General features: G+C 35.3%; 3 protein-coding genes across 3 annotated transcripts; 1 reads left to right on the top strand and 2 right to left on the bottom strand.

The window, feature by feature from the left end:
* Positions 1 to 2,456: 2,456 nt before the first annotated feature.
* On the bottom strand, positions 2,457 to 4,069 carry LOC131037754 (geraniol 8-hydroxylase-like). Its single transcript, XM_057969950.2, has 2 exons — positions 3,182 to 4,069; positions 2,457 to 3,089 (listed from the first exon to the last, which is right to left on the bottom strand). The coding sequence occupies exons 1-2, from the start codon at positions 4,067 to 4,069 to the stop codon at positions 2,457 to 2,459; spliced, it is 1,521 nt and encodes a 506-aa protein (XP_057825933.2).
* Positions 4,070 to 19,475: 15,406 nt separating this feature from the next.
* Positions 19,476 to 20,294, top strand: LOC131876743 (uncharacterized). Its single transcript, XM_059222215.1, has one exon. It carries the CDS (start codon positions 19,476 to 19,478, stop codon positions 20,292 to 20,294), a length of 819 nt encoding a protein of 272 aa, XP_059078198.1.
* Positions 20,295 to 25,295: 5,001 nt separating this feature from the next.
* LOC131856011 (iridoid oxidase-like) lies at positions 25,296 to 26,879 on the bottom strand. Its single transcript, XM_059207068.1, has 2 exons — positions 26,037 to 26,879; positions 25,296 to 25,944 (listed from the first exon to the last, which is right to left on the bottom strand). The coding sequence occupies exons 1-2, from the start codon at positions 26,850 to 26,852 to the stop codon at positions 25,312 to 25,314; spliced, it is 1,449 nt and encodes a 482-aa protein (XP_059063051.1). The 5' UTR covers positions 26,853 to 26,879; the 3' UTR covers positions 25,296 to 25,311.
* Positions 26,880 to 27,543: the final 664 nt, after the last annotated feature.

Here is a 27,543-nt window from a genome sequence, read left to right as displayed (position 1 = left end):
TAAATTAGTTTTACATGTTTACAAGCTAATCATATGGTAATTATTTTAATGCATTAGTAAATTATCAAAGTTAATTGGAATTAATTGATTATAATTTTAACATTTAAAAAAGAAAAAAAAAACTTTGATTTGTATAGGTAGTTGAACTTGAATATAAATTGTATTGATTATTATAATATTCGATTTGCTAACACGAAGTGTAATTCTTGATGGAGGGAATTTTTTTGTTAGTTGCTAGACAATGTACACCTTTTATACATTTAATCGCTTCATACAATTACAAATTAGAGCCATTATTACCTCACTAGTTGTGTTATTACAATTTACGAGAACTAGATGATAACTCTCTCTTTTGAATATTAACCACCTAGTAGTATTAAGTTGTTACGTTTAAGTAAATCTCTTTCCTTTATATGTAGAATTAAACTCATGAGTTATTTTCTTTTAATTATTTAATTCTTGCAAAATAGTCTCAACTTTAAATTATTCTAGAGTGATGTTTATTTTAATCTTCCAAAGTATAATAGTTGGACCTCTTAAAAAAAAAAATCTAAACAAGAGGAGTTGGAAACAAAAAAACTTAGCAACATTCGGTATATATGGTGTCTCTAGGTCACGCTTATGGGTAATGCCGTCGTGTTGAACTACTGCACCTAACGCCTAATAAAGCTACATTAATGACATCTTTGGCATCATCCCTATAAATCGTCGAGGAGTAATAAGGGACACTTGGAAGTTAAAATCCAAGGGGCGGGTAATCCCCCTTGGATCGATAATCTAATAAGATAATCTTTAAATGATTTACATCTGCTAGTTAAACCATAGTAAACCCCTTTATGGTTGATTGAGTGAAATACTTTTATAAACTTGGCTTAATCTCAAAGAGTTGTTGACGATTGACAATTGAGTCAGGTGACGCTTATGATAGGTATTAGGACCTAGTGGCTTTAGGCCACAAGCATTAAGCCACCTTGAGCCTTTGCTTAAATGCTACCATCATGGGTAGCAACCACAGAGAAACTGTCTGGGACATTGACCCTAGAAAGGGTTGCGTACCCACCAAACAATTTACATTAAACCATAGATTAGAAACAAAACTACATACTATACGCCTTGAACCCGTGCCAAAACGGGTATGTAGGCAGTCTAGGGACAGAGTTGTTCCTAGTACTCAGGCGTTTGGGGATGGGGTCTAGGATTTGGTAAGAAGATGGATTGCGAAGAATCCTAATTGAAAGATAAGTGTAATAAAATAAAAAGTAATTCAACGCATACTCGAAAGGAATCCCGTATGGATTCGCTTGACTTCCCGAGGCTTTAGGCCAAATTTCAAGGTGGAATTCAAGCTTGCAATATATTATTTTACTTGCTCCTAAGGACGGTGACCTCGGGGCACACCTATTAAAGGAGTGTAATTCTTAGTGAGTGACTTAGGATCCGAATGGTCCCGATGAGTCTAAGTCTTTGGCCAGAGCACCTCCTATCCCAAGTTGGATAGATGCCTACCCTGTTTGGGTAGATGCCTATCCCGTATTGGATAGATGAAACCTCATGTCCCGTATGGATAGATGCCTAACCTGTATGGTTAGATGCTCATCCCGGATGGATGAATGCCTAATCCAAATGGATAGATGCCCAGAGTATGCAATTGAATCAAACACAAATGATTAAATTTATAAAAAAAAAAAAATGGTCAAAATTTTCTTGGGTTAAGTATAACGGGTTACTACGAACTAAATGGACATTAAAATATAATCTTATAGTAGATCATACCTACATTGTATCTTGTGAAGTGTACAAACATATGATTTATAATATATGATTAATATACAATCAAGACTCTTTATGTATCTTCAACAAGGATTCTCCTGTTAAGAACTCAACTCCTAGGCCATAAATGAACCCAAACATTACTAAGTTAAAGCACAATATAAAAATCCAACATGATGTAATGTCAATAAAACACTATCAATTAATTGCTTCAATTGAAATAATCTAAAGTTAACATGATTTAGATATCATAGATGCATAAATCAATAAGTTCACCAATCATAATGTTGAACAAAATACCATCATCATAATGACACATAACAAATATAGTGAATAGTGAAGCCAAAACACTATTATAGTTTAAAAATAGAAGTCATTATGTATACATCCCATAATACACAACCGAACACAATAATTTCAAAAAAAAAATTTAAATGCATGAATTATATTAATGATAATAAACACACCATCGATAAGTATAATGTTAGTACCAATAGAAATTCAAATAGGCATACAAGGCACATAAGCATGAGACATTAAACACTTTCATAATATTTATTTAATGATTCATAATATCAGTTAACATAAACTTACATCAAACTTGGTAAAAGAGCTAGTAAATGGTATTTACATAGCCAAAAACTCATCGTAAACCTCTTTGACCCTTATTGAACTAACATATTATTTTAGTATAGATGATTTGGTAATCTTGGTGTGGGGATTGCATGCAATTCTTTAGACTTCTTTAATACTATTCCAAATGTCTCACTCATGTCTATCTTATTATAATTCATCCCTATTGGAAGCATCCAATTGAAGGAATGGATTAAGGAAGCAATAGTAAAATGAACCATTTGATGAGCCAAAGGAAGTCCTAAGCATATTCTTCTTCCAGCTCCAAATGGTATCAGCTCAAAATTTTGTCCCATATACTTTACCTTACTATTCTCACCATTAAAAAACCTCTCTGGCATAAATTTTAAAGGTTCTTTCCAAATTTTAGGATCTCTTCCAATTGCCCACAGATTCACAATCACCATGGCATGCTTAGGTATCATATACCCTGCCACCTCACATGAGTTGTCTGCTCTATGGGGCAATGCCAAAGGAAGTGCTGGGTGTAGTCGAAACACTTCTTTCACTATAGCATGGAGATAAGGTAGACGATCTATGTCAGATTCTTCCACTTTTCGATTGAGACCAATTACCTCTTCTAATTCCTTTTGCGCTTTTTTCATTACGTAAGGATTGGCAATTAGTTCCACCATAACCCATTCAATTGTTGTAGTAGTAGTATCACTACCAGCAGACAAGAGTTCCTACATGATCATAAGGAAATGACTCATCAATAATAATAAAAATATATTATTAAATAAAAAATGAGTCAAAATAGGCGTTGAACAAGACTCACCAAGAGTAAAGCCCTGATATTCACCAGAGTGAAATCATGGGCAGTCAGATCGAGCAGAATGTCGAGAAAGTCCTTTTCCTTGGGTAGACCGACCCCTTGCCTCCTCGCCTCCAACCGATCTTGTATGAATACATCTAAGTACTCATGTAGTCGCTTATGATGGACTGTCAGACGACGGCACACTCCCTGAGGGTCCACCAACTTCAGAAACGGATAAAAGTCGGCCAAGTTGGGTTTTCCGGTCAAGTTCACCATTTCACTAAAAGTGTTTCTCAATTCTGCAGACTCTAGATTTTTGGGATCGAACAAGTTCTTACTGAAAATGGCGTTGCTCATGAGATTGAGACCCTCGTAGTACACCAGCTCTGCAATATTCATACTCGTCCCCTTCTTCTCAAAGACCATTCGAATCGTCTCGGAGACTTGATCTCTTCTGAGATGTTGCAGCGCTTGGAGTCTGGTGGGAGTGAAAAGCTCTGTGGTGGCAATGCGTCTGAACTTCCGCCAGTAATCTCCATACTGAGCAAAAGCAATTGAAGATTCATGGTGAGAAAACACCTTTGCTGCTTCTATCATAATCCGTCCTGCAAAATTCTGGTCGTGGATTTTGAGGACCTCTTTTGCCATTTCAGAGGATGAAACCACCACAGCAGTTTTCATGCCGAGAGAGAGAGTCATGAGAGGACCGTATTTCTGAGAAAGAGCCCACAGAGATTCATTGGGTTTTTTCCCCAGCTGGAGAAGGTTTCCCACGATGGGCCAGCCAGGAGGTCCAGGAGGAAGATTTGCTCTGCTCTTCTTCTTTCTTTTCCCCATTAAATCTACTAAGAAATAAGCGAGCACACTGCTTACCAGCGCTGAAAGCCAAATCACCCATTGCCCTTCCATTGAATGGATTTTAGATCTGCTTGGGAATCAATTCCTCAGCAGATTAGTATATATAGATATCTATACAGCATTGGGACAAAAATATATTCCTAAATAGATTTCAGATCTCCCGGGACTCTGTCAAAGACGCTGACCATTTTCCCTTACAAATATTTTATGTATAAAAATCATTTTCCTAAAATGATTTCTTGATGGAATCTGACAAAAAATCGGGATCTATCAAAGGACGCCATTTTTCCTGATAAGATTTGTGTATATAAAAATGTATTCGGTAACTTAGTATCGTTGACCTAAATATACCAAGAACAGCGTTCACGGAATCGGACAAAACTGTCCTCCAAGAAAAGTGGAATCAATTTGTCATATTTGGTAACGGGCATTGTCATTTGTGTATGCATGTGAAATGTGATAAACAATACAACTCGATACAATGTAAAATACGGCACGGTCTAGGAGATATTACTGCTTTGGACTGTTATTCTTTGCCCTTTGTCAATAAAAAATTAAAATGGATATGTCGAATCGTTATGAAAGGTCAAGATCAAGTGGGGAGTTGTTGGGTCTATTTATTATATACATTTGTGTTGTATATGACGTTGGATATATATATATATATAAAACAATGATTTTTAATCTGTGAATAATTGAGATTCAACAACTTTTTATTTTGAATCGATTAGACAACATTTGTATCCTTTAAATTGAGAATCTTCCTACTAACTGGTCTATAGTCTTTTAATAACTATCGAACAAAGTTTTTGTATAGAGATTATTTCAAGGAGCAACGTATATGTTAGAAGAAGAAATGTCTGTCATAGGTTGTTTGTCAATGGCAATGTCTTTAGGCTCCATTAAAGATCAAAATCAATTTGGATGTGTTAAGAGTGAACAAACAAGCTTGGGCACATACCAACACATCAAATGTGTATGCAAATGATAATAGCTCATACAACAATGTCCTCTTGATCCTGAGTCTATATGTTATGGTATATTTACGTACCGTTCAATGTGTGTGTTTTGAAGAAACCTTCAAATCAATTTTATACCAGCTTACAAGAATTCAAACATGACTGAATTGGTTGACTACCAAGATCAATGACTCAACCTATTCTAGATGGGATCCATATCAAATGTATTGTCTTGCATGCCTCTACAGATTTGCATGTGATTGATCCCTCAAGCCAAATCACTTCTTTTTACAAGAGAAGGAAACAAGAAAAGTTGCTAAAAAAATTTGAAATGGTAGATAAATAAATGAAAGCACTAAAATTTGTAATGCTCAGGGTTGCATGCAGGGAGGTTCATTCCGTGAGAAATATAAATGATGACAAAATGAATTGGGTGAGAGAGAGAGAGAGAGAGAGAGAGAGAGAGAGAGAGAGAGAGAGAGAGAGAGAGAGAGAGAGAGAGAGAGAGAGAGAGATGGAGGAGAGAGATATGGAGAGAAGGAGAGGGAGAGATCAAGAGAGAGAAAGGAGAGGGATAGTTAGAGATGGAAGAGAGAATCATATAATGATGGAGAGACAAAGATCGAAAGAAGAGAGGGATAGATAGAGGTGTAAGAGATAAATATAAAAAGAGTGAGAGATATGAAGATAAAGACAAAGATAGGAAGTGATATATAGAGGGAAAGAGAGGGAGAAAGATGGAGAGATAATGAAATAGAGATAGAGTGAGAAATGGAAGAGTAAATGTGGACATGTATAGAGAGGAAAAGAGATATAGATTTAGAAGTCTAGAGAGAGAGAGAGAGAGAGAGAGTATGTGCGTGTGAGAGAGTGATACAGATATGGAGCTAGAGAGGGAGAGGGAGAGAGATATATATAGAAATAGATAGAGAGGGAGGGAAGGGTAGTAAAGGAAAGAATTAAAGATGATAGAGGAGAAATCAAGAAATACAAAAAGAGGGAGTGATAGAGATAGGGATAGAAAGAGGAGGAGATAGAGAGATGTGGGCAAAATGGAGGGGGGAAGATAGAGATGTAGGGAGTGATAAGGCGATCGAGATAGGTGACAGATAGAGAGAAAGATAGAAATAAAGATGTGGATGGAGAGAGGGTGGAGAGGAAATAATAGAGATAGAAATCGGGTTAAAATGAGAGAATTTCAAAATTTAATAGAATTAATAATTATGTTAATAATAAACTAAAAATTTGAATAATATAATAAAATAATTTAAAATAAAATCAAACATTGTACGTATTAAAAAATTAATGATGATATTATAATAAATTTGTATTATATTATAAATATTATTATTTATTATTATAATATTATTCTTATTATATTATCATTACGATATTATGATATTGTAACTAATATTACATTTTTATTTTATTATCTTCTAATATTATTTTTATTATAATATTATTTCATTATTATTATATTATTATATTTCTAATTTTTTATATATCTTTAAAATGTAATCTATATAAATTACAACAATATTATAATTATATCAATTTATTACAATAAGATAACAAGATAAATATTATAATAATTATTAATGAATTGATATTATATTACTATTATTTTATCTTATATTATATTAAATATAAATTGTATTAAAAAACAAACCAACAACAGAAGTGTTGAATATGACAACAACAATAATTTCAATGATTTTTTTGACTTTGTCCATCTATAGAAAATGACATAGATAATATATGCTTACCTTGCAAAACACACGAATATAAATTCATTTTTCTTACTGACTTTGATTTTTTAATTCACAAATTGCAAAAATAGTTTAAACACAACATAGTAATTTTTTTTAAAAAAATAGCTTCAAATGTGCCATTCATTGAAAATAATAATAAAAAAAGGACTGAAACCAATCTCTTTATGGCTGCAGTTTCAATCAATTCACACAGTTAAAGCGAGAATATGTCAAGGGAAAATGCGCGCTGCAATATCTCGGGATCAGATAATTTTTTTTTTGGCATAAAGTAATACCATGTATTGGTGGTGTGAAGGTATTTAAACAAACGAATGTTTCGATAATTGTGAGAGGTGGACAAAAAATATGAAGTGAAAAAGAATCGATAAATGTGAAAAATAAATGAATAAAAATCGATGGCTACAGACATTTCAATCATCTTGCAGGCCTCTAAATAAATGTGAACTGTTGATTTCCCATATCAAGTAGTGCATCTCAAATAGAGAGACACCTTTGGCGTAAATATTAGAATTTATTATTATAATATTATTCTTATTAAAGAAATGGCAAAGTGTTTCGTGAGGAGTCAACTCAACTAGAAGTGGTAATTGGGAAAATGAGAGAGGCCATTGTGGAAGTGGTGCGATGTAGAATTCTAAGGAGGAAGGTTTTGAAATATACATATTGGGGACAAGACCATGGAGGAGAAATGGGATGGGCTTACAACGAACACAAATATTGTGAAGTCCAAAAGAGGAAATCACAGGGTGGTGTGTTGGAAGAAACCGACTTCGAGAAGACTCAAATTGAACTTTGATGGGGCTGCTAAAGGCAACTTGGGGGAGGTAGGTTTTGGGGCCATTATTAAAAATTGGCTTGGTAAATGTGTTGCGGTTGCTCATGGATTCATGGGATCTGCAACCGACAATGAGGCAGAGTTGATGGGATTAAAAAGGGGGTTGATTCTGTAGGGATAATGGTTTCTCCTTTGTCGATGTAGAAGGTGATTCATCTTTTGTGATTAATGCAATATCCAAGGGACAAGTTGTAAATTGGAGAGTCAAACAGTGGATCCCGAGGATATATGAGTTGCTCAATATGCTTACAGATTACGAGATCACTCATACCTATAGGGATAACAATAGGGCTGCCGACTGGTTGGCCAATGAAGGAGTACAGGGCCATATCAAGGATATAGAGTTGGATCTAGAGAATGTACCACAGGGTCTTAGCGAGATTCTCATAAAGTGATGCAAGAGCATCCTCGATTCATAGCAATCTTGCATCAACCAAAAATATTTTCCTTTCTATTTGCAGTTTCAACTTTTCTTTCTGTGTGTCCCGGTTTTGGCTCACTGGATCATGTGGAGTTGGATTCTACTTGAAGACTTGATCATCTTTCTTGCTTCCATACTGCATCGCATTTGGATCATTTTCCGGCAAGATATCGCTATCGGTTTCCTTGACAGTTTCCTATTACTGGTTGACAGTTCTTGTTATCGGTTGCCTGGACCTATTTTGGTGATCTATTGGAACCCCTTCTGAAGCTTGCAGAGCTTTAGGCGTTGATTCGATGTTCTTTGGCATGTGGCCGACCTTTTCCTGCGATCTACATTTCATCCTTTGGATTTTTCGAAAGAATTTCTTGGCAGAGGCCGACCTTGTTTATTTTACACGTTAGGTCCTTTTCTTCGGGTTTTGATCCCTTTTGGGGACTGGATCCTTTGGATCAGTATATATAATTGTAATTGTACATTAGGATGTAATAAATCATAGAATCAAGTAGCTAGATTGTGCGTAGAAGATAGATCTCAAGATTCAAGGTCCCAGTTGTGACCCATTCTGTATGTTCTACCAAGCCTTTGAGCCGATATGCTGTAACCCGATTGTTACTGGTTGGATGTAATCAAGTTTCATGAAATAAAAAAATCTGTTGGTGACTGCTTCATAAAGGAAGGGGAGACAAATTTATCAAGGAGTGGGATAGGTTAGGAGGTCGGTTTCACAGAATTTGTGCCCTCTGTTTTGTCGCTTTCTGGGCTGGCGATGTAGATAGAGGGTAGGTTTTTGAGCGAGGCTTTTTGACCGATTTGTAAAGAAATTGATTGGAGTCGGGGGACGATCCCAATGATAGCTAAATTGTGGTTGAGAGCATTCAAATCCTACATCTCAATTCAGGTTGTGTGATTTTGGATGCCGAGCCTCACTCAGGGATAGGGTAGGGCCTGTATTTAGAGGAAGCAAGCAGATTCCCATTCAGAAGATGGAAGTAGCATCCCTGAGAGGTAATTAAAAGGGCGTTTGAAACTATAGGCCGCTCCTATAATGAAGAGACCTGTGAGGAGCAATGTCCAAGGCTTTTCAAAATACAGGATGGGTAGACGATGCAGGTGATGGTGAGGATATTGGAAGCTAGCCCCCGGGGGGGGATCACACACATGATAGGATCATTTTCAAGAATTTATTTGTCCCAATAGTGCAAGTATGGAGATCGCATGAGGCGGGTTTCAAAGTTGGAGATGGGTTTTCAGCAGAACCATATTGGCTAATGGTAGCCAACCAAGTCTATGAGATCAACTTGGGAAGTTTAGATCCTCCACTGTCTTGGTTCTTTGATAAGGAGATGGTGGACCAGGGAGACTCGACATAGAGACCATTGGAGATTTTGGAGGATGGGGGTATACCGATCCAGATTATGTAATCCAGCCAGGTTTATCTGTTATGTAAATCTTTTTAAGCTAATAGAGGGCTCTACCCTCCATAATGGTAGAACTTATCAAAATAAAAAATATATTATTTTTATTATATTATCATTATGATATTGTAACTAATATTACATTAATTATTTTTATTATCTTCTATTATAATTTTTATTATAATATTATTTCATTATTATTATATTATTATATTTCTAATTTTTTATATATCCTTAAAATGTAATTTATATAAACTACAACAATATTATAATTAGTATGATTGTTATTATTATATGATTTTTTTTTAATTTAATGCTTGGTAAATTTTTTAACGTGACCAGTGACATTGGCATGACATGCCCTCTGACTCCACCTGAAACACTTTTGACTTGGAGCTATGAACCGGTGAGGCCACAAAAGGGGGACCTCATCCCCACACTTCACTTGTTCAAACCCATGAGCACAATGGCCCAACGAAGACACAAGGCCTGCAAGCACAATGGCCTAGCAGGGTTTTTAACCTTGGTGACCGCTTTACCAACAAAGTGTTTAAACTGTGACACTACATGTCTGAAGACTATTATTATATAAATTTATTACAATAAGATAAAAAGATTAAATATTATAATAATTATTAATGATTTGATATTATATTACTATTATTTTATCTTATATCAAATATAAATTGTATTAAAAAACAAATCAGCAACAAAACTGCTGAAAAAGACATTAGCAATAATTTCGATGATTTTTTTGACTTTGTCCTTCTATAGAAAACAACATTGACAATATATGCTTACCTTGCAAAACATACAAATACAAGTTCATTTTTCTTATAGTGCTGGCTTTGATTTTTTAATTCACAAATTCCAAAAATAGTTTATACACAACATAGTAATTTTTTTTAAAAAATTTACTTTAATTGTGCTATTCTTTGAAAAAAAAGGGACCGAAACCAATCTCTTTATGGCAGAAATTTCAATCAATTCACAAGGTTAAAATGACAACACGTCAAGGGAAAACGCGTGTATAAAAAAATTAAAAATTTGGCATAAAGTAATACGATGTACTGGTGGCCGGTGAAGGTATTTAAACAAATAGATGTTTAGATAATTGTGAGAGGTGGACAAAAACCATGAAAAAATACAAAGTGAGAAAAACAATCAAAAAATGTGAAAAATCAATGAAAAGAATCGATGGCTACAAACGTTTCAATCGTCTTGCAGGCCTCTAAATAAATGTGAACAGTTGATTTCCCATATCAATTAGTGCATCTCAAATAAAGAGACGCCTTCGGCGTAATTATTTTTCTCAATAGGTATTGATAAGAAATTGATAAATTAATGACAATATTTAGTATTTTTTGAAGAGGGGAAAAATGAGCAAGGTGGATTAGTGGTGGTTAGCATACAAATCAAACACTAAAAGCATAAGAACATGAAGCATACATAAAACCACATAAAAATTTGAAAATAATGCTTTTTACCTTGCTATCTTTACCTCTCCCTCAGATTGAGCTTGATGAAGTGAAGGCGCCCTTTGATGATGCTCCACTTGATGTGCTCCTTTGATTGCTTGTGATGTGAAATGCTCTCCTTTGCTTAACAAGACTAATGGATTATTGGATTGGATTTGAGTGATGGATAAGAGGATTTGGATTAGAAGATTAGAGAGAGAAGAGGAGAAAAGGGCATCATAACAATGCATGAGAAGTGGATTTTGTGAGGATAATTGGCTCCAATTTATAGATTGGAGAAGGCCAATGGAGGGCCAAGATTGATTTTATTATGAAGGGTTGAGATTGATTTTGGATAGAAGGCATGGATCAAGGGTGCCTTGGAAAAATAAATAGGAATATAAAATTCCTTTGGAAAAAGGGGAGAGAAATTTGAATTTCAAACTTGAGGAATTAAAAATTCCAAAATAAGGATGCATTGAGGGATTCAAAGAAATTTGAATTTATTTGAGAGATTCAAAGTTTGATGTGACATGAGTGGGAATTAAAAAATTGGAGAATGATGATAATCATGATTATGGGAGATTCAAGGAGGATTAATTAGGCTGAGTGGGATTAGGAAAAGTGATTTGTAGGAATCACATGACTAGGTCAATTAATTAGAATTAATTAACTGAGTGGGTTTTAGAGGAAATAATTATTGAGAGGACTTTAGAAGAATATGAGAAATTAATTTATTTGATAAATTAACTATTGGACTATAGTGACAGGATTAATCAAATTAGATTTAATTGATTCTGAGAGGAATAAGGATAACACAATTAAGTTAATTAATTATGTTGATAGGCTTAAATTAATCAAATGTTAATTTTAGGTGTCTACATTTTGCCCCTCTTTGATATAGCATCGTGAAATGACGTGATATCAAAGAAGAATAAAACATAGTGGAAGAAAAGGATAAGGACTAGTAGCACGATGCCCCAGTCATAAGATGAGGAAGAATGAGGAGGGGGAAGGATGACGAGGAAGCAGTGGTATGCCCCCTCGAGAGGACATGCGGGTTCGAAGAACACAGGTGTGCTCTCGAAAAGGAATTAGAAGAATAAGTGATGAAAGGATGAAGATAATGAAAGAGGGAAGTAGGATGAGTTGGAGTGTTGTGAATGAAATGAGACAAAGAAATGATAGATGGATTGGATTTCTTGTTGAGCAAGTATAGAGAGCAAACCTAGATTTGATATTGCCATGGATAGTCTACACCACTGATTATAAGAACTAGGATGATATGAAGATCCGAGGCATGGACTGATGCTCAGTCAAACAGGAATTCCTTGCACACAATCATGCAAGTGTTGATAAACACTAATGCAGGGTTGTCGGTTCATACAAGGAAGACCTTCGAACACACCATGCCATGAAAACTATGCCCCATTATACACCATCCAAGACATACCAAGATATAGGATGATCAAGGCAGTCCTGAACAAGTATAGTCCTGAGACACAAGATGAAAACAAAGCGAAAAGCTCAAGCATGCAAACAACATGCACATGACCAACTGATTTCTCTTGCCAAGAGTAGGATATGGATTTGGATAAACTGCCGGACTAGGGAAGGATATATCCCGATGGGCAGGTGATGGATTGATTGATGAATGACAAAAGACAAGTTGGATGTGCAAGATCTATAGATGAGAGGATTGTTGCTTGGATTTGATTAACGTAGTATGGATGAGTGCTTGGATTTGGCACAAGTTAGTGCGAGCTCAGGTAGATGGGGAAAGCTCAGTTTGATGGATTGGATAGGATTGGAAGGAGGATAAATGATTAGATAGGATGAAAAGGGGGATGGATGAATGAATATGATTGGATTGAGGATGGGATTAATGATTGAATTGGAAGAGATGATTGTATAATGTAGGATTGGATTATAAATTGGATTGGATGGGGTGGATCGGTGGATAGGATTTGATTGAATGGAACCAATGACAAGGGAGAACCAAGGATTGGTAAGTGGATAGATGGATGAGGGATTTGTTTGGATAGGAGGGGGTTATTATTAGTATAGATGGATTAAGTGGATGGATATGGATAGGAAATAGAGGAATAAAGGATGGAGAAATTTGAATTTCAAACTTGAGGAATTAAAAATTTCAAAATAAGGATGCATTGAGGGATTCAAAGAAATTTGAATTTCTTCGAGAGATTAAAAGTTTAATGTGACATGAGTGGGAATTAAAAAATTGGAGAATAATGATAATCATGATTATGAGAGATTCAAGGAGGATTAATTAGGTCAAGTGGGATTAAGAAAAGTGATTTGTAGGAATCACATGACTAGGTTAATTAATTAGAATTAATTAACTGAGTGGGTTTTAGAAGAAATAATTATTGAGAGGACTTTAGAAGAATAGGAGAAATTAATTTACTTGATAAATTAATTATTGGACTATAGTGACAAGATTAATCAAATTAGATTTAATTGATTCTGAGAGGAATAAGGATAACACAATAAAGTTAATTAATTATGTTGATAGGCTTAAATTAATCAAATGTTAATTTTAGGTGTCTACATTTTTTAATAGGTATTGATAACTTGATGGTAGTATTTAGTATTTTTTTAATTAATATTGATATACAAATTGATAAATGATGGTAATATTTAATAACTGTTTAATAGATATTGATGAATTAATGATATTATTTAATATTTTTTAAATACACAGTGATATAGAAATTGATCAATTGATAATAGTATTTAGTATTTTGGTTCATAGTTGTTGATATAGAAATTTATATAATTATAATTATAATAATAAAATTAATCTTAAATTTAATTATTAATTATTAGTTTAAGATTATATTATTTTTTTTTGGTAATCATGATTGTGCGAGTTGTTTATCTCAACTTTTGTGAGATTTCTAGCATCGCTTCACGTTATATTTGTTATGATGTCTTCCTTCATTTGGTTTGCGATATATATGAGTTTGTTATATCTTTGATCTTAACATTCTTTCCTCTTGGTGCTTCTATCCTTCCAGGGGTTGTCATTCTCATACGTTCTAAGATGAGGATTTTGGGTGGGAGTGTAAGCTGCTTTATTCAAATGATTTTCTTGAAGCTTGGAAGGTGGTGGTTGAGTTTTGAATCTTGGAATCTGCAGGTGTTGTGGTATATGCAGTGGTTTCTTGTTTTTCTTTCATTTGCTTGGTTCTTTTGGTTCGGCCTCTTGTTGATTCCATCAGGATTTCAGCATCCTGCTCTCCTTCTTATTTGGGTTATTCTCTATCTGATATCGGTTTTCATTATGGCATGCTCTCTTACAGTGGTTTCATTTCCTTTTTTGAGTTTTATGCTAATAAATAGATTGGAGAATTGTTCTGTGTAGCCAAGGGTGGTTCGAGGATCTTCATTTTTTGTTGTTCTGATGTTGTAATTGGCAGTTGTTCTTCTATGCCATTATTGCGGTGTTCTTCACAGTGTGCTGAAATGATGATTATGCATCTGATATCTTTTTGTATGCCTTTTATCGCAACTTCTTTTGTATCTAATGGAAATGCTATGTAATATGGGGAGGGGTATTTTGGATTATGCCCATGAGGCCTCTTTGTAATGGGTAGGTAGGCCTTAAGTTTTTTGGAGCAATACTGGAGGGTTTTCTTACTGGCTCACTCCCTCCATTGCTTGTTGAACCAGACACCATGTAAAAGATTAAAATATTAATATAATTTAGTGGTAAATCCACTTTTATCAAAATAATTTTTTTTTTTTTTTAATTAATAATCATAAAATTATATAATATAAACAATAAAGTGAAAATAGATATTTTTAATGATTGAATGAAAATAATCTAAATTTATGATTAAATATTATAAAATTATATTATATTTATTAAAATGATTAGATTTTTTTAATAAAAAATAGAACAATTTCAAAAACATGATACAAAATTATAATTATAAAAGATACGGTTTATTTTTTAATAGAAATATTTAAATTTTTACTTTATTTAATTCAAACGGTGTGAATCAAATCCCTATAAAATAGTTAATCAATTTTTTATTTTTTATTTGGTAAAAGTGGAAAATCCACTAAACTTATATATTATTAATAAAATGTTTACATCGGGTTCAAAAAAGGCATACTGGCAGGAAAGAACCCGCAAGAAAACCTCCGTTTGTAGCCTTCAAAAAAATAAAACTAGGCACTACCCTTACATCATTTGTTGCTGTCCAGACAGATCCCCCAACCCCCTACCTTTAAATTTTTTACAAGGGTCCCATAGGACAATTACAAAAAACCAGACTGCCACCAAATGAAGGGCTGAACAAAAATGCCATGAAGGACCACCAGGGAGATACTACAGATGTATAAGTTCCTGCCAAAGCCATAGATAGCCATCTGAGCCTAATAGAAGCCAAAGAACCTCCCAATCTGCAACAACAAAAACCATTCCACCAACTCCAAAAAGCAGTCAGATATCCAAAAACCAAGAGCTAGTGCTCTCCTCCGGAGGTTCATGAGCTGAGACCGAAGGAGGAATAACCCTTAGAGGAAAAGCCAAACAAGTAGGAGCAGAGAATAAAAAGCCTAGAGTGATCAACAAATGCAATGTCTCAAAGACAACCCAAGCTTTATCCACACACTGATGAGGAGCCAGATACAACAGAAAGTCCATGGAGGCTCGAGTGTCTTCCATGGAATCACATATCAATCCCATTCATAATTCATGCAATAATTGGCCAGACCAACCATTAACCATAAGCTCGTGACGAGGAAGAGAGCCATCGTAGTAAAAAGACTCCATATCAAAATGACAATCAGCCAATGCAGGAGAAACCGAGGCCCAATTACATACCGTCGAAAAAATAAACGTAGAAACCAAGAGGCGGACCAAATCCTCATCAAGTAAAACATCATAACAAATAGTAACAAAGCGAGAGAAAAGCTCAACATAAGAAACCTGAGGGCAAACTTCGAGCCATTGACACCCCATAAGCCTATAGAATCCAAAATCCACCGCAGGAGTAAACAAATTAAAGACCTTACCAAGCTTGACAAAATTGTCCTCATTTTCTTCTTCCACTATTCAGGCTTCTAAAACCACTCCGTATGCCCCAATAGATAGAGAAGAAGACATTTGTAGGAGGAAGAGCTCCAAAAAAGCCACATAAACATAAACATAAAAAGCTGCTTGACAAGATAATATAAATGAGAAAACCGCCCTTAACTTCCCATAATGGCAATGCAAAATATCCATTGCAACCTTACTTGATTTGAACATTTCACATGGATTAACAACCCGTCAACTGACATCCATAAATGAATATCAAGCAAGAGAGGACACCACCCTCAACAATGATTATCACATAAAACCAATTCTGTCGAGGCCGAGAACACACACAAGGCGGCCAAAAATATAGTACAAATACTTTAACAAGTAATAAAAGCCTAGGAACATACTGCACATTAAAAAGTTACAAGCATGCCACAACCTATGAAGGACTGAAAACAAAAAACTGCTCAAAACACAACCACCCTATAAATGACTGATACACAAAGTAAAAATGTGCTTTCTATATAAAATAGAGGGCCTATACAAGGCATCCTATTGCCTTACACATAGCCTTGAGGAATATCCCTTACCTCAATAGTATTTCAATTTATCTTTATAATAACATGCATATTCGACAAAAACTGCAAATTACCTGCTAACCATACCTCATGGGATACACACCGCATCATCTAGCCCATAAGAAAATTTTAAGAACATACCATATGTAAATAATAGCATAATATATCCTATCATCCTCCTATCTACACATGTGGTGCAAATAAAATTTGATTAGAGTAAAGGATAACACGAGTACCTCAAGAGATAATAGAAACAGATAAATTGAAATGAATTACCATAAACCCATAGGTTAGATCAAATACCCAAGAACCCATACCTCAACAAAATATAAATTGATCTTTAGAATGATTTGCAAACTGTAGTTTACCTGCTAACCACACCTCATGAGATATAAACATCAACATCTAGCCCAAATGTAGAATTGTAAGAATACACCATATGTAAACAGAAACATAATAGAGCCTATCATCCTCCTATCTACACATGTGGTACAAATACAATCTGATCAGAGTAGAGGATAATATGAATACCTCAAGAGATAATGGAAAGAAGTAGCCCAAAACAATCACCTTAAAACCTTAGGATTAGATCAAATACCTAAGAAAAATGTCTTGAGGAATATCACTTACCTCCACAATCTTAAGTTGAGCACCGGTGTCAATTGCCATGTTAGCCAGAAAATCTGCCAGCCTATTCAACTCTCTAAAACAATGAGATAATGAGAATGTATCAAAGAAGGATAATTTCTCCAAAATATGATCTAAAATGTACTTCAAGTGCCAACAATTACTCTTACAACTCATAACACTCTGAATGATGACCATCGAATCCCCCTGAATCAATAGATTTTTAATCCCTAAAGAAATAGCCAAATCAATCCCAAGTGACAAAGCTTGGCATTCAGCAAAATTGTTTGACTAGGAACCAAGGGCATGACATTGCGCAACTATTAAAACAGTAAAAAATAGCCATACCAGCCCCAGCCAATCCCGGGTTACCCCTAGAAGCACCATCAAAATCAAGCTTGAAATGGCCCAAAGGAGGAGGATCCCATCTAGCAGCACGTCTCTTATTACTAGTAACCAGACCTTTTTCAATAGACCCATGAGAAGGGATGGCAGAGAGAGATTTCCATGTCCTTGTAATCCTGCCATCCCAATGAGAGAAGGATGTCAAATTTTCCAAATTCTTATGAATGTATGACAAATCCACCTTTGAGATAGAAGCCTCTATCTTGACTAAAATGTCAGAGAGCGAAGCTGATAACTTTCTTAAAATCCTATTGTTTCTTTCTAACCATATGTTCCAAATGATATTCGAAGGAGAGATAGCTTATTTCCTTGGAGCAAGGGGGTTTTGTTCTAGGGAGGGAAACTGCGGAAGGAGCTATTGTAGCGCATCAGTTGTTGCATTCTATCTCCTCCCAGAGGTCTTTGACTATGATTCTTAAGCTTGATATGATGAAGGCTTGTGATAGAGTAGAATGACATGCTTTGTGTAAAGTGTTGTTGAGTTTGGGTTTTTCGTACGCTTGGGTAAAATGGATTCGCTCTTGTATGTCTTCTGCTAGATTTTCAGTAATCCTCAATGGTTCTCCCTGTGGTTTCTTCTCCTCTTCCAGAGGTTTGAGGCAAGGAGATCCCCTTTCTCCTTTTTTGTTTATTCTGCTTGTTGAATCCTTTAGTTGGGCTATCAGGGCTGCTAGATCACAGGGCTCTTGGTGATGTATTAGGTTTTTGAATTTTCCTCAAGCTATCTCTCATTGCCTCTTTGCTAATGATACCCTGTTGTTTGGGCATTATTCTCTGTCAGAGGCTAAGATTATCTCAAGTGTTATTCAAGAATATGCCTTGTTTTCAGGTTAAAAAGTCAATATTGATAAGTCTAAAATCTTCTTTCTTAATACATCACTGTTGGTGCGGCAGAGGTTGCATTCCTTCTGGGGTTTTCAGATTGGTAACTTGCCCTGTTCCTATCTTGGGATTCCCTTTTTTGTTAAGCAAGATAGGCTTGGATTTTGGGATAAGGTAACTTCGGCCATTTCAAAAAGAATTCATTCTTGGAATCACAAATGGTTGACTTCAGCTGGAAAACTGACACTTATTAAATCTGTTATGAGTTCTATTCCAATTTATTTAATGTCGGTTTTAGAGTCTCCCAAGTCTGTTGTTGTAAATTTGCAAGATACTCTTTGATGTTTTCTTTGCTATAATAATAAAGATGGCAAGAAGAGGTTGCCTTTGGTTGCTTGGGAGAAAAATTGCTTGCCATAGGTTTCAAGGGGGATCGGGGTTCATAATTTGGAGACCCAAAATTTAGCCTTAGGGGCCAAATTGGTTTGGAGATTGTATGAGAAGCCTACCTCTTTTTGGGATTAGATTATGTTTGCCAAATATCTAAATAATGGTCCCAAAGAGAGTATTTTCAAATTCTCTAATTTACCTTCTGGTTCGGTCATTTGGAATTTCTTATGCAAATGTAGATCAGTTATTATCCCCTGCCTCTCATGGGTTGTTCATAATGGAAGGAAAGCTATACCCTGGGATGAATCATGGAACAAACATTGTTCTTTGATTAGTATTAGGGATTGGTCTCCCTTGATTGGTCTCATCACCTCTCTTTGGGGTGTGTTTGTGGCAGATTATTTTGATATTGTTCAGGATGGTCCTTTGAAGTTAGTTAAATGGAAGTCGATTGACTTCCTTGATGTGGATTTGCATTTGAAAGAAGAGTTTGTTAAGATTTTGAGTGAAACATTTATTACTTTCTCGCACTCTGAAGATGAATTTATTTGGACTGGGAATGCTTCTGGTAAATATTCTATTAAGGGAGGATATATTTCCCTTTTATCTACAACTTTTGGCTCTTATTGGCCCTATAAGTTGTTCTGGCATTCAACTTGTTTACCCAAGGCTGGTTTTTTTGCTTGGTTGGCTGTCTAGGATAGAGTTCTTATAGGCATGCCGTTGGATAGATTAGGCATTACTGTGGCTTTTCCTTGTGTTCTTTGTAATAAGAACCTGGAGTCCTCCTCACATCTGTTTCTCCATTGTGATTTTGCTTATGATTGTTGGAATTGGCTGCTTAGTAAATTGGGCTTATCTGATGTTATAGGCAAGGACCTTGCCTCTCATTTTCATTCCCACCCTCTCATGTTTTCTTCTTCTTTTTGTGCATGTCTTTGGGTTATCTCTCAATCTATTATCATTTGGAATATTTGGCTGGAACAGAATAAAATGATTTTTAAGAAGGTTACTTCCTTAGTATCAGAGGTTTTGCATAAAATAGAAGCCTCGATTTCGGAGGTTGCTTTGTCTTATATCTATAAGAACTTGGGAAGTCAATCTTCTTTCTTGCATTGGGATAGTAGGATTACCAGGGTTTGGGGAGCCCTCTCGACTTTACCTTCTCATGGCTCAATCTCCAAGAGTTATAATTCTCTTGCGAAGCGGGCATTGACCAAATGGAAACCTTCGCCTTGGGGTCACTTTAAACTTAATTTTGATGGTGCCTCCCAGGGAAACCCTGGGAAGGCAGGGGTGGGGATGGCTATCTTTGATCATAATGCGCATCTCATTCTTGCTAAATGCCATGATCTTGGTTATATCACTAACAATTTTGCTGAGTTTCAAGCTTTGTCTTTAGGGTTGGATATGACAATTTCTCTAAAGATCAAGAACACAGTAATTGAAGGTGATTCAATGGTTATTATTCAGAGTGTTATGAAGAAGAAATCTAATTGTTGGAAGTTGCAGTATTTGCTGGATCAAATTTTATAGAAATTAGATGCTTTTGATTCTTTCCTAATATGTCATTGCTATAGGGAAATTAACAGAGTGACTGATTTCCTGGCAAATCTTGCCATTGAAAGTAAAGCTCATTTCTGGTTGGTTAATTCATCTGAAATTCCTTCGATAGTTTGGGAAGGTGTTCAAAGTTCTTTTCTTTTTGGCTGATTGGTTGCCCACCCTCCTTGATTGGTCAGGTTCATCTTCTTTTTCACTTTATGGATGACTTTGTATGTGCCTTATATCTGATGTAGAAACCATACTTCTGTATCTGTCATATATAATGCCATTTATAGGGTGAGGACATGGTTGATCATGATATATTCAAGGGTGGTGGCTTGTGAGTTTGAATGTCTTTTATTTTCGGTCCTTCATAGGTTTGTGGTATGTGTGTTACTTTTTAATGTGCGGTACGATCTTGGGTTATTATTATTTGTTGAGGATTGGTACTGCATCAATGTTCGCACTGTGTGAGTTTTCGGCCATGACAGATTTGGTATTATGCGGTGATCATTTGTTTTGGTGGTGGTGTCCTCTCCTTCTTGATTTTCATTTATGTTTGTCAGTTTTCAGGGTTGTTAACCCCTGTGAAATGTTCAAATCATGGAAGTTTGCAATGGATATTTTGCATATCTGTTCTTATTATTATGGTAAGTTGATGGTGGGTTTTTCATTAATACTTTCATGTGTTATCTTGTTTTATTATGAGAAAAGCAACATTTTGGGTTTTATGGTTATGTGGTTTTTTCTGGAGTTTCTTCTTTCTGCAAATGTCATCTTCCATGGCCTCTAGTATATACAGAGTGGTGCTCGAAGTTGGGGTATCGGAGGATGAGAACGTGGATAATGGTGACAAGCTTGGTAAGGTCTTTAATTTGTTTTCTCTGCGGTGGCTTTTGAATTCCGCAAACTTCTGAGGTGCCGTTGGCTGGAAATTTGGCCTCATATTTCTTATGCTAAGCTTTTGTCTTGGTTTGTTACAATCTGTTATGATATTTTACTTGACGATGATTTGGTCTGCCTCTTGGTTTCCACGTTCATTTTTTCGACAGTATGTAATTGGGATATGGTTTCTTCTGCATTGGCTGATTATCATTTTGATGTGGGGTCTTTTTATTATGGTGGGTTTCTTCCTTGCCATGAGCTCATGGTTAATGGTTGGTTTGGTCAATTATTGTATGAATTAAGAATGGGGTTGATTTGTGACACCATGGAAGATACACGGGCTTCTATGGATTTTTTGTTGTATCTGGTTCCTAATCAGTATGTGGATAAAGCTTGGGTGGTTTTTGAGGCCTTGCACTCGTTGCTTTCTTTGGGCTTTTTGTTCACCGCTCTTGCTTGTTTGGCACTTCCATTGAGGGTTATTCCTCCTCCCAATTCAGCCCATGATCCTCTAGAGGAGAGCACTAGTTCTTGGTTTTTGCATATCTGATTGTTTTTATCTTGGAGTTGGTGGTATGGTTTTTGGATGCAGATTCAAAGGTTTTTTTGGCTGCTGTTATGCTGGAGTTTTCTGGCAGTATCATATCTTCCAAGGAGGCTCTCTTTGGTTTCAATTGGTAGAAGTTCCTACATTACTATTGTTTCTTGTCTCCTTGGTGGTCCTTCATGATATATTGATGGAATTTTGTTATTCAGCCCTTTATTTGGCAGCAGACTGGTTTTTTTGTAAAAGTCCTATGGGACCCTTGTATAATTTCATATGTAGGGGTTTGGGGGATCATATTGGATATGTAACAAATGATGTAAGGGTAGTGTTTAGTTTTTTTTTTAAGGCTACAACCAAAGGTTTTCTTGCGGGTTCTTTCCTGTCGGTATGCCTCTTTTGAACCCGATGTAAACATATTTATGAATAATAAATAAGTTTAGTGGCTTGTCCATTTTTATCAAAATAAATAAATAAATAAAATCAGATCATATATATATATATATAAAAAATAGGAATATGTTAATAATATCATATATTGAAATACATTATAAATTTTAATTGGGAGTTATTCATTGATATAAATGTTTCTTTTCAAAAAAAAAAGGAAAGAAAGGGCGCGTTGTTTCCATTTTAAAAGAATCCTTTTATACTGGAAAGCCTTTTTATGTGGGAAGTTGGGGGGGGAGAGGAGGTGGGGGGGTCGTGGGCCCACTTCCCACTCCCCACTCATTTTCTAATTACCTCGCCATGCGGTTTAATAAAGTAACTGACTATTTTGGTGTTTGAATATTTGCTTTGACATTTATATTTATAACTATGAAATTCATTTTTCCTGCATTTGTAATACTAATTTTCAAATCGTTTTGCCATTATAAATTCGATTTTCATATTGATATAATTTTAATAATGTAATTTGATTTACATTAACTGATTAGAAGGTTAAAGTAAACAATATAAGTTATGGTTATAAGTGGTACCATAAATTTTTACAAAGAATAATAATAATAATAATAAATTTAATTAGTAATACATAAACTAAGTGGGTTATTTTTACATGTTAATTATGGTATTTATTTTTATGTACTATTAAATTTTCAAACTTAATTGGAATTAACATTAGTAAATTAGTTTTACATGTTTACAAGCTAATCATATGGTAATTATTTTAATGCATTAGTAAATTATCAAAGTTAATTGGAATTAATTGATTATAATTTTAACATTTAAAAAAGAAAAAAAAAACTTTGATTTGTATAGGTAGTTGAACTTGAATATAAATTGTATTGATTATTATAATATTCGATTTGCTAACACGAAGTGTAATTCTTGATGGAGGCAATTTTTTTGTTAGTTGCTAGACAATGTACACCTTTTATACATTTAATCGCTTCATACAATTACAAATTAGAGCCATTATTACCTCACTAGTTGTGTTATTACAATTTACGAGAACTAGATGATAACTCTCTCTTTTGAATATCAACCACCTAGTAGTATTAAGTTGTTACGTTTAAGTAAATCTCTTTCCTTTATATGTAGAATTAAACTCATGAGTTATTTTCTTTTAATTATTTAATTCTTGCAAAATAGTCTCAACTTTAAATTATTCTAGAGTGATGTTTATTTTAATCTTCCAAAGTATAATAGTTGGACCTCTTAAAAAAAAAAATCTAAACAAGAGGAGTTGGAAACAAAAAAACTTAGCAACATTCGGTATATATGGTGTCTCTAGGTCACGCTTATGGGTAATGCCGTCGTGTTGAACTACTGCACCTAACGCCTAATAAAGCTACATTAATGACATCTTTGGCATCATCCCTATAAATCGTCGAGGAGTAATAAGGGACACTTGGAAGTTAAAATCCAAGGGGCGGGTAATCCCCCTTGGATCGATAATCTAATAAGATAATCTTTAAATGATTTACATCTGCTAGTTAAACCATAGTAAACCCCTTTATGGTTGATTGAGTGAAATACTTTTATAAACTTGGCTTAATCTCAAAGAGTTGTTGACGATTGACAATTGAGTCAGGTGACGCTTATGATAGGTATTAGGACCTAGTGGCTTTAGGCCACAAGCATTAAGCCACCTTGAGCCTTTGCTTAAATGCTACCATCATGGGTAGCAACCACAGAGAAACTGTCTGGGACATTGACCCTAGAAAGGGTTGCGTACCCACCAAACAATTTACATTAAACCATAGATTAGAAACAAAACTACATACTATACGCCTTGAACCCGTGCCAAAACGGGTATGTAGGCAGTCTAGGGACAGAGTTGTTCCTAGTACTCAGGCGTTTGGGGATGGGGTCTAGGATTTGGTAAGAAGATGGATTGCGAAGAATCCTAATTGAAAGATAAGTGTAATAAAATAAAAAGTAATTCAACGCATACTCGAAAGGAATCCCGTATGGATTCGCTTGACTTCCCGAGGCTTTAGGCCAAATTTCAAGGTGGAATTCAAGCTTGCAATATATTATTTTACTTGCTCCTAAGGACGGTGACCTCGGGGCACACCTATTAAAGGAGTGTAATTCTTAGTGAGTGACTTAGGATCCGAATGGTCCCGATGAGTCTAAGTCTTTGGCCAGAGCACCTCCTATCCCAAGTTGGATAGATGCCTACCCTGTTTGGGTAGATGCCTATCCCGTATTGGATAGATGAAACCTCATGTCCCGTATGGACAGATGCCTAACCTGTATGGTTAGATGCTCATCCCGGATGGATGAATGCCTAATCCAAATGGATAGATGCCCAGAGTATGCAATTGAATCAAACACAAATGATTAAATTTATAAAAAAAAAAAAATGGTCAAAATTTTCTTGGGTTAAGTATAACGGGTTACTACGAACTAAATGGACATTAAAATATAATCTTATAGTAGATCATACCTACATTGTATCTTGTGAAGTGTACAAACATATGATTTATAATATATGATTAATATACAATCAAGACTCTTTATGTATCTTCAACAAGGATTCTCCTGTTAAGAACTCAACTCCTAGGCCATAAATGAACCCAAACATTACTAAGTTAAAGCACAATATAAAAATCCAACATGATGTAATGTCAATAAAACACTATCAATTAATTGCTTCAATTGAAATAATCTAAAGTTAACATGATTTAGATATCATAGATGCATAAATCAATAAGTTCACCAATCATAATGTTGAACAAAATACCATCATCATAATGACACATAACAAATATAGTGAATAGTGAAGCCAAAACACTATTATAGTTTAAAAATAGAAGTCATTATGTATACATCCCATAATACACAACCGAACACAATAATTTCAAAAAAAAAATTTAAATGCATGAATTATATTAATGATAATAAACACACCATCGATAAGTATAATGTTAGTACCAATAGAAATTCAAATAGGCATACAAGGCACATAAGCATGAGACATTAAACACTTTCATAATATTTATTTAATGATTCATAATATCAGTTAACATAAACTTACATCAAACTTGGTAAAAGAGCTAGTAAATGGTATTTACATAGCCAAAAACTCATCGTAAACCTCTTTGACCCTTATTGAACTAACATATTATTTTAGTATAGATGATTTGGTAATCTTGGTGTGGGGATTGCATGCAATTCTTTAGACTTCTTTAATACTATTCCAAATGTCTCACTCATGTCTATCTTATTATAATTCATCCCTATTGGAAGCATCCAATTGAAGGAATGGATTAAGGAAGCAATAGTAAAATGAACCATTTGATGAGCCAAAGGAAGTCCTAAGCATATTCTTCTTCCAGCTCCAAATGGTATCAGCTCAAAATTTTGTCCCTTATACTTTACCTTACTATTCTCACCATTAAAAAACCTCTCTGGCATAAATTTTAAAGGTTCTTTCCAAATTTTAGGATCTCTTCCAATTGCCCACAGATTCACAATCACCATGGCATGCTTAGGTATCATATACCCTGCCACCTCACATGAGTTGTCTGCTCTATGGGGCAATGCCAAAGGAAGTGCTGGGTGTAGTCGAAACACTTCTTTCACTATAGCATGGAGATAAGGTAGACGATCTATGTCAGATTCTTCCACTTTTCGATTGAAACCAATTACCTCTTCTAATTCCTTTTGCGCTTTTTTCATTACGTAAGGATTGGCAATTAGTTCCACCATAACCCATTCAATTGTTGTAGTAGTAGTATCACTACCAGCAGACAAGAGTTCCTACATGATCATAAGGAAATGACTCATCAATAATAATAAAAATATATTATTAAATAAAAAATGAGTCAAAATAGGCGTTGAACAAGACTCACCAAGAGTAAAGCCCTGATATTCACCAGAGTGAAATCATGGGCAGTCAGATCGAGCAGAATGTCGAGAAAGTCCTTTTCCTTGGGTAGACCGACCCCTTGCCTCCTCGCCTCCAACCGATCTTGTATGAATACATCTAAGTACTCATGTAGTCGCTTATGATGGACTGTCAGACGACGGCACACTCCCTGAGGGTCCACCAACTTCAGAAACGGATAAAAGTCGGCCAAGTTGGGTTTTCCGGTCAAGTTCACCATTTCACTAAAAGTGTTTCTCAATTCTGCAGACTCTAGATTTTTGGGATCGAACAAGTTCTTACTGAAAATGGCGTTGCTCATGAGATTGAGACCCTCGTAGTACACCAGCTCTGCAATATTCATACTCGTCCCCTTCTTCTCAAAGACCATTCGAATCGTCTCGGAGACTTGATCTCTTCTGAGATGTTGCAGCGCTTGGAGTCTGGTGGGAGTGAAAAGCTCTGTGGTGGCAATGCGTCTGAACTTCCGCCAGTAATCTCCATACTGAGCAAAAGCAATTGAAGATTCATGGTGAGAAAACACCTTTGCTGCTTCTATCATAATCCGTCCTGCAAAATTCTGGTCGTGGATTTTGAGGACCTCTTTTGCCATTTCAGAGGATGAAACCACCACAGCAGTTTTCATGCCGAGAGAGAGAGTCATGAGAGGACCGTATTGCTGAGAAAGAGCCCACAGAGATTCATTGGGTTTTTTCCCCAGCTGGAGAAGGTTTCCCACGATGGGCCAGCCAGGAGGTCCAGGAGGAAGATTTGCTCTGCTCTTCTTCTTTCTTTTCCCCATTAAATCTACTAAGAAATAAGCGAGCACACTGCTTACCAGCGCTGAAAGCCAAATCACCCATTGCCCTTCCATTGAATGGATTTTAGATCTGCTTGGGAATCAATTCCTCAGCAGATTAGTATATATAGATATCTATACAGCATTGGGACAAAAATATATTCCTAAATAGATTTCAGATCTCCCGGGACTCTGTCAAAGACGCTGACCATTTTCCCTTACAAATATTTTATGTATAAAAATCATTTTCCTAAAATGATTTCTTGATGGAATCTGACAAAAAATCGGGATCTATCAAAGGACGCCATTTTTCCTGATAAGATTTGTGTATATAAAAATGTATTCGGTAACTTAGTATCGTTGACCTAAATATACCAAGAACAGCGTTCACGGAATCGGACAAAACTGTCCTCCAAGAAAAGTGGAATCAATTTGTCATATTTGGTAACGGGCATTGTCATTTGCGTATGCATGTGAAATGTGATAAACAATACAACTCGATACAATGTAAAATACGGCACGGTCTAGGAGATATTACTGCTTTGGACTGTTATTCTTTGCCCTTTGTCAATAAAAAATTAAAATGGATATGTCGAATCGTTATGAAAGGTCAAGATCAAGTGGGGAGTTGTTGGGTCTATTTATTATATACATTTGTGTTGTATATGACGTTGGATATATATATATATATAAA

The sequence above is a fragment of the Cryptomeria japonica genome, chromosome 6, assembly GCF_030272615.1.
Source record: "Cryptomeria japonica chromosome 6, Sugi_1.0, whole genome shotgun sequence".
NCBI lineage: Eukaryota > Viridiplantae > Streptophyta > Pinopsida > Cupressales > Cupressaceae > Cryptomeria > Cryptomeria japonica.
The sequence above is the reverse complement of the archived record's forward strand: the minus strand, read 5'-3'. Positions and strand labels throughout refer to the sequence as shown.

Bases quoted from the DNA above. Each gene is read 5' to 3' on its own strand.
- LOC131856011 (XM_059207068.1), bottom strand. From the start codon at position 26,852: ATGGGGAAAAGAAAGAAGAAGAGCAGAGCAAATCTTCCTCCTGGACCT. The intron at 25,945-26,036 runs GTGAGTCTTGTT...ATGATCATGTAG, and splicing joins ATATCAGGGCTTTACTCTTG to GAACTCTTGTCTGCTGGTAG.
- LOC131037754 (XM_057969950.2), bottom strand. From the start codon at position 4,069: ATGGAAGGGCAATGGGTGATTTGGCTTTCAGCGCTGGTAAGCAGTGTG. The intron at 3,090-3,181 runs GTGAGTCTTGTT...ATGATCATGTAG, and splicing joins ATATCAGGGCTTTACTCTTG to GAACTCTTGTCTGCTGGTAG.
- LOC131876743 (XM_059222215.1), top strand. From the start codon at position 19,476: ATGCCGTTGGATAGATTAGGCATTACTGTGGCTTTTCCTTGTGTTCTT.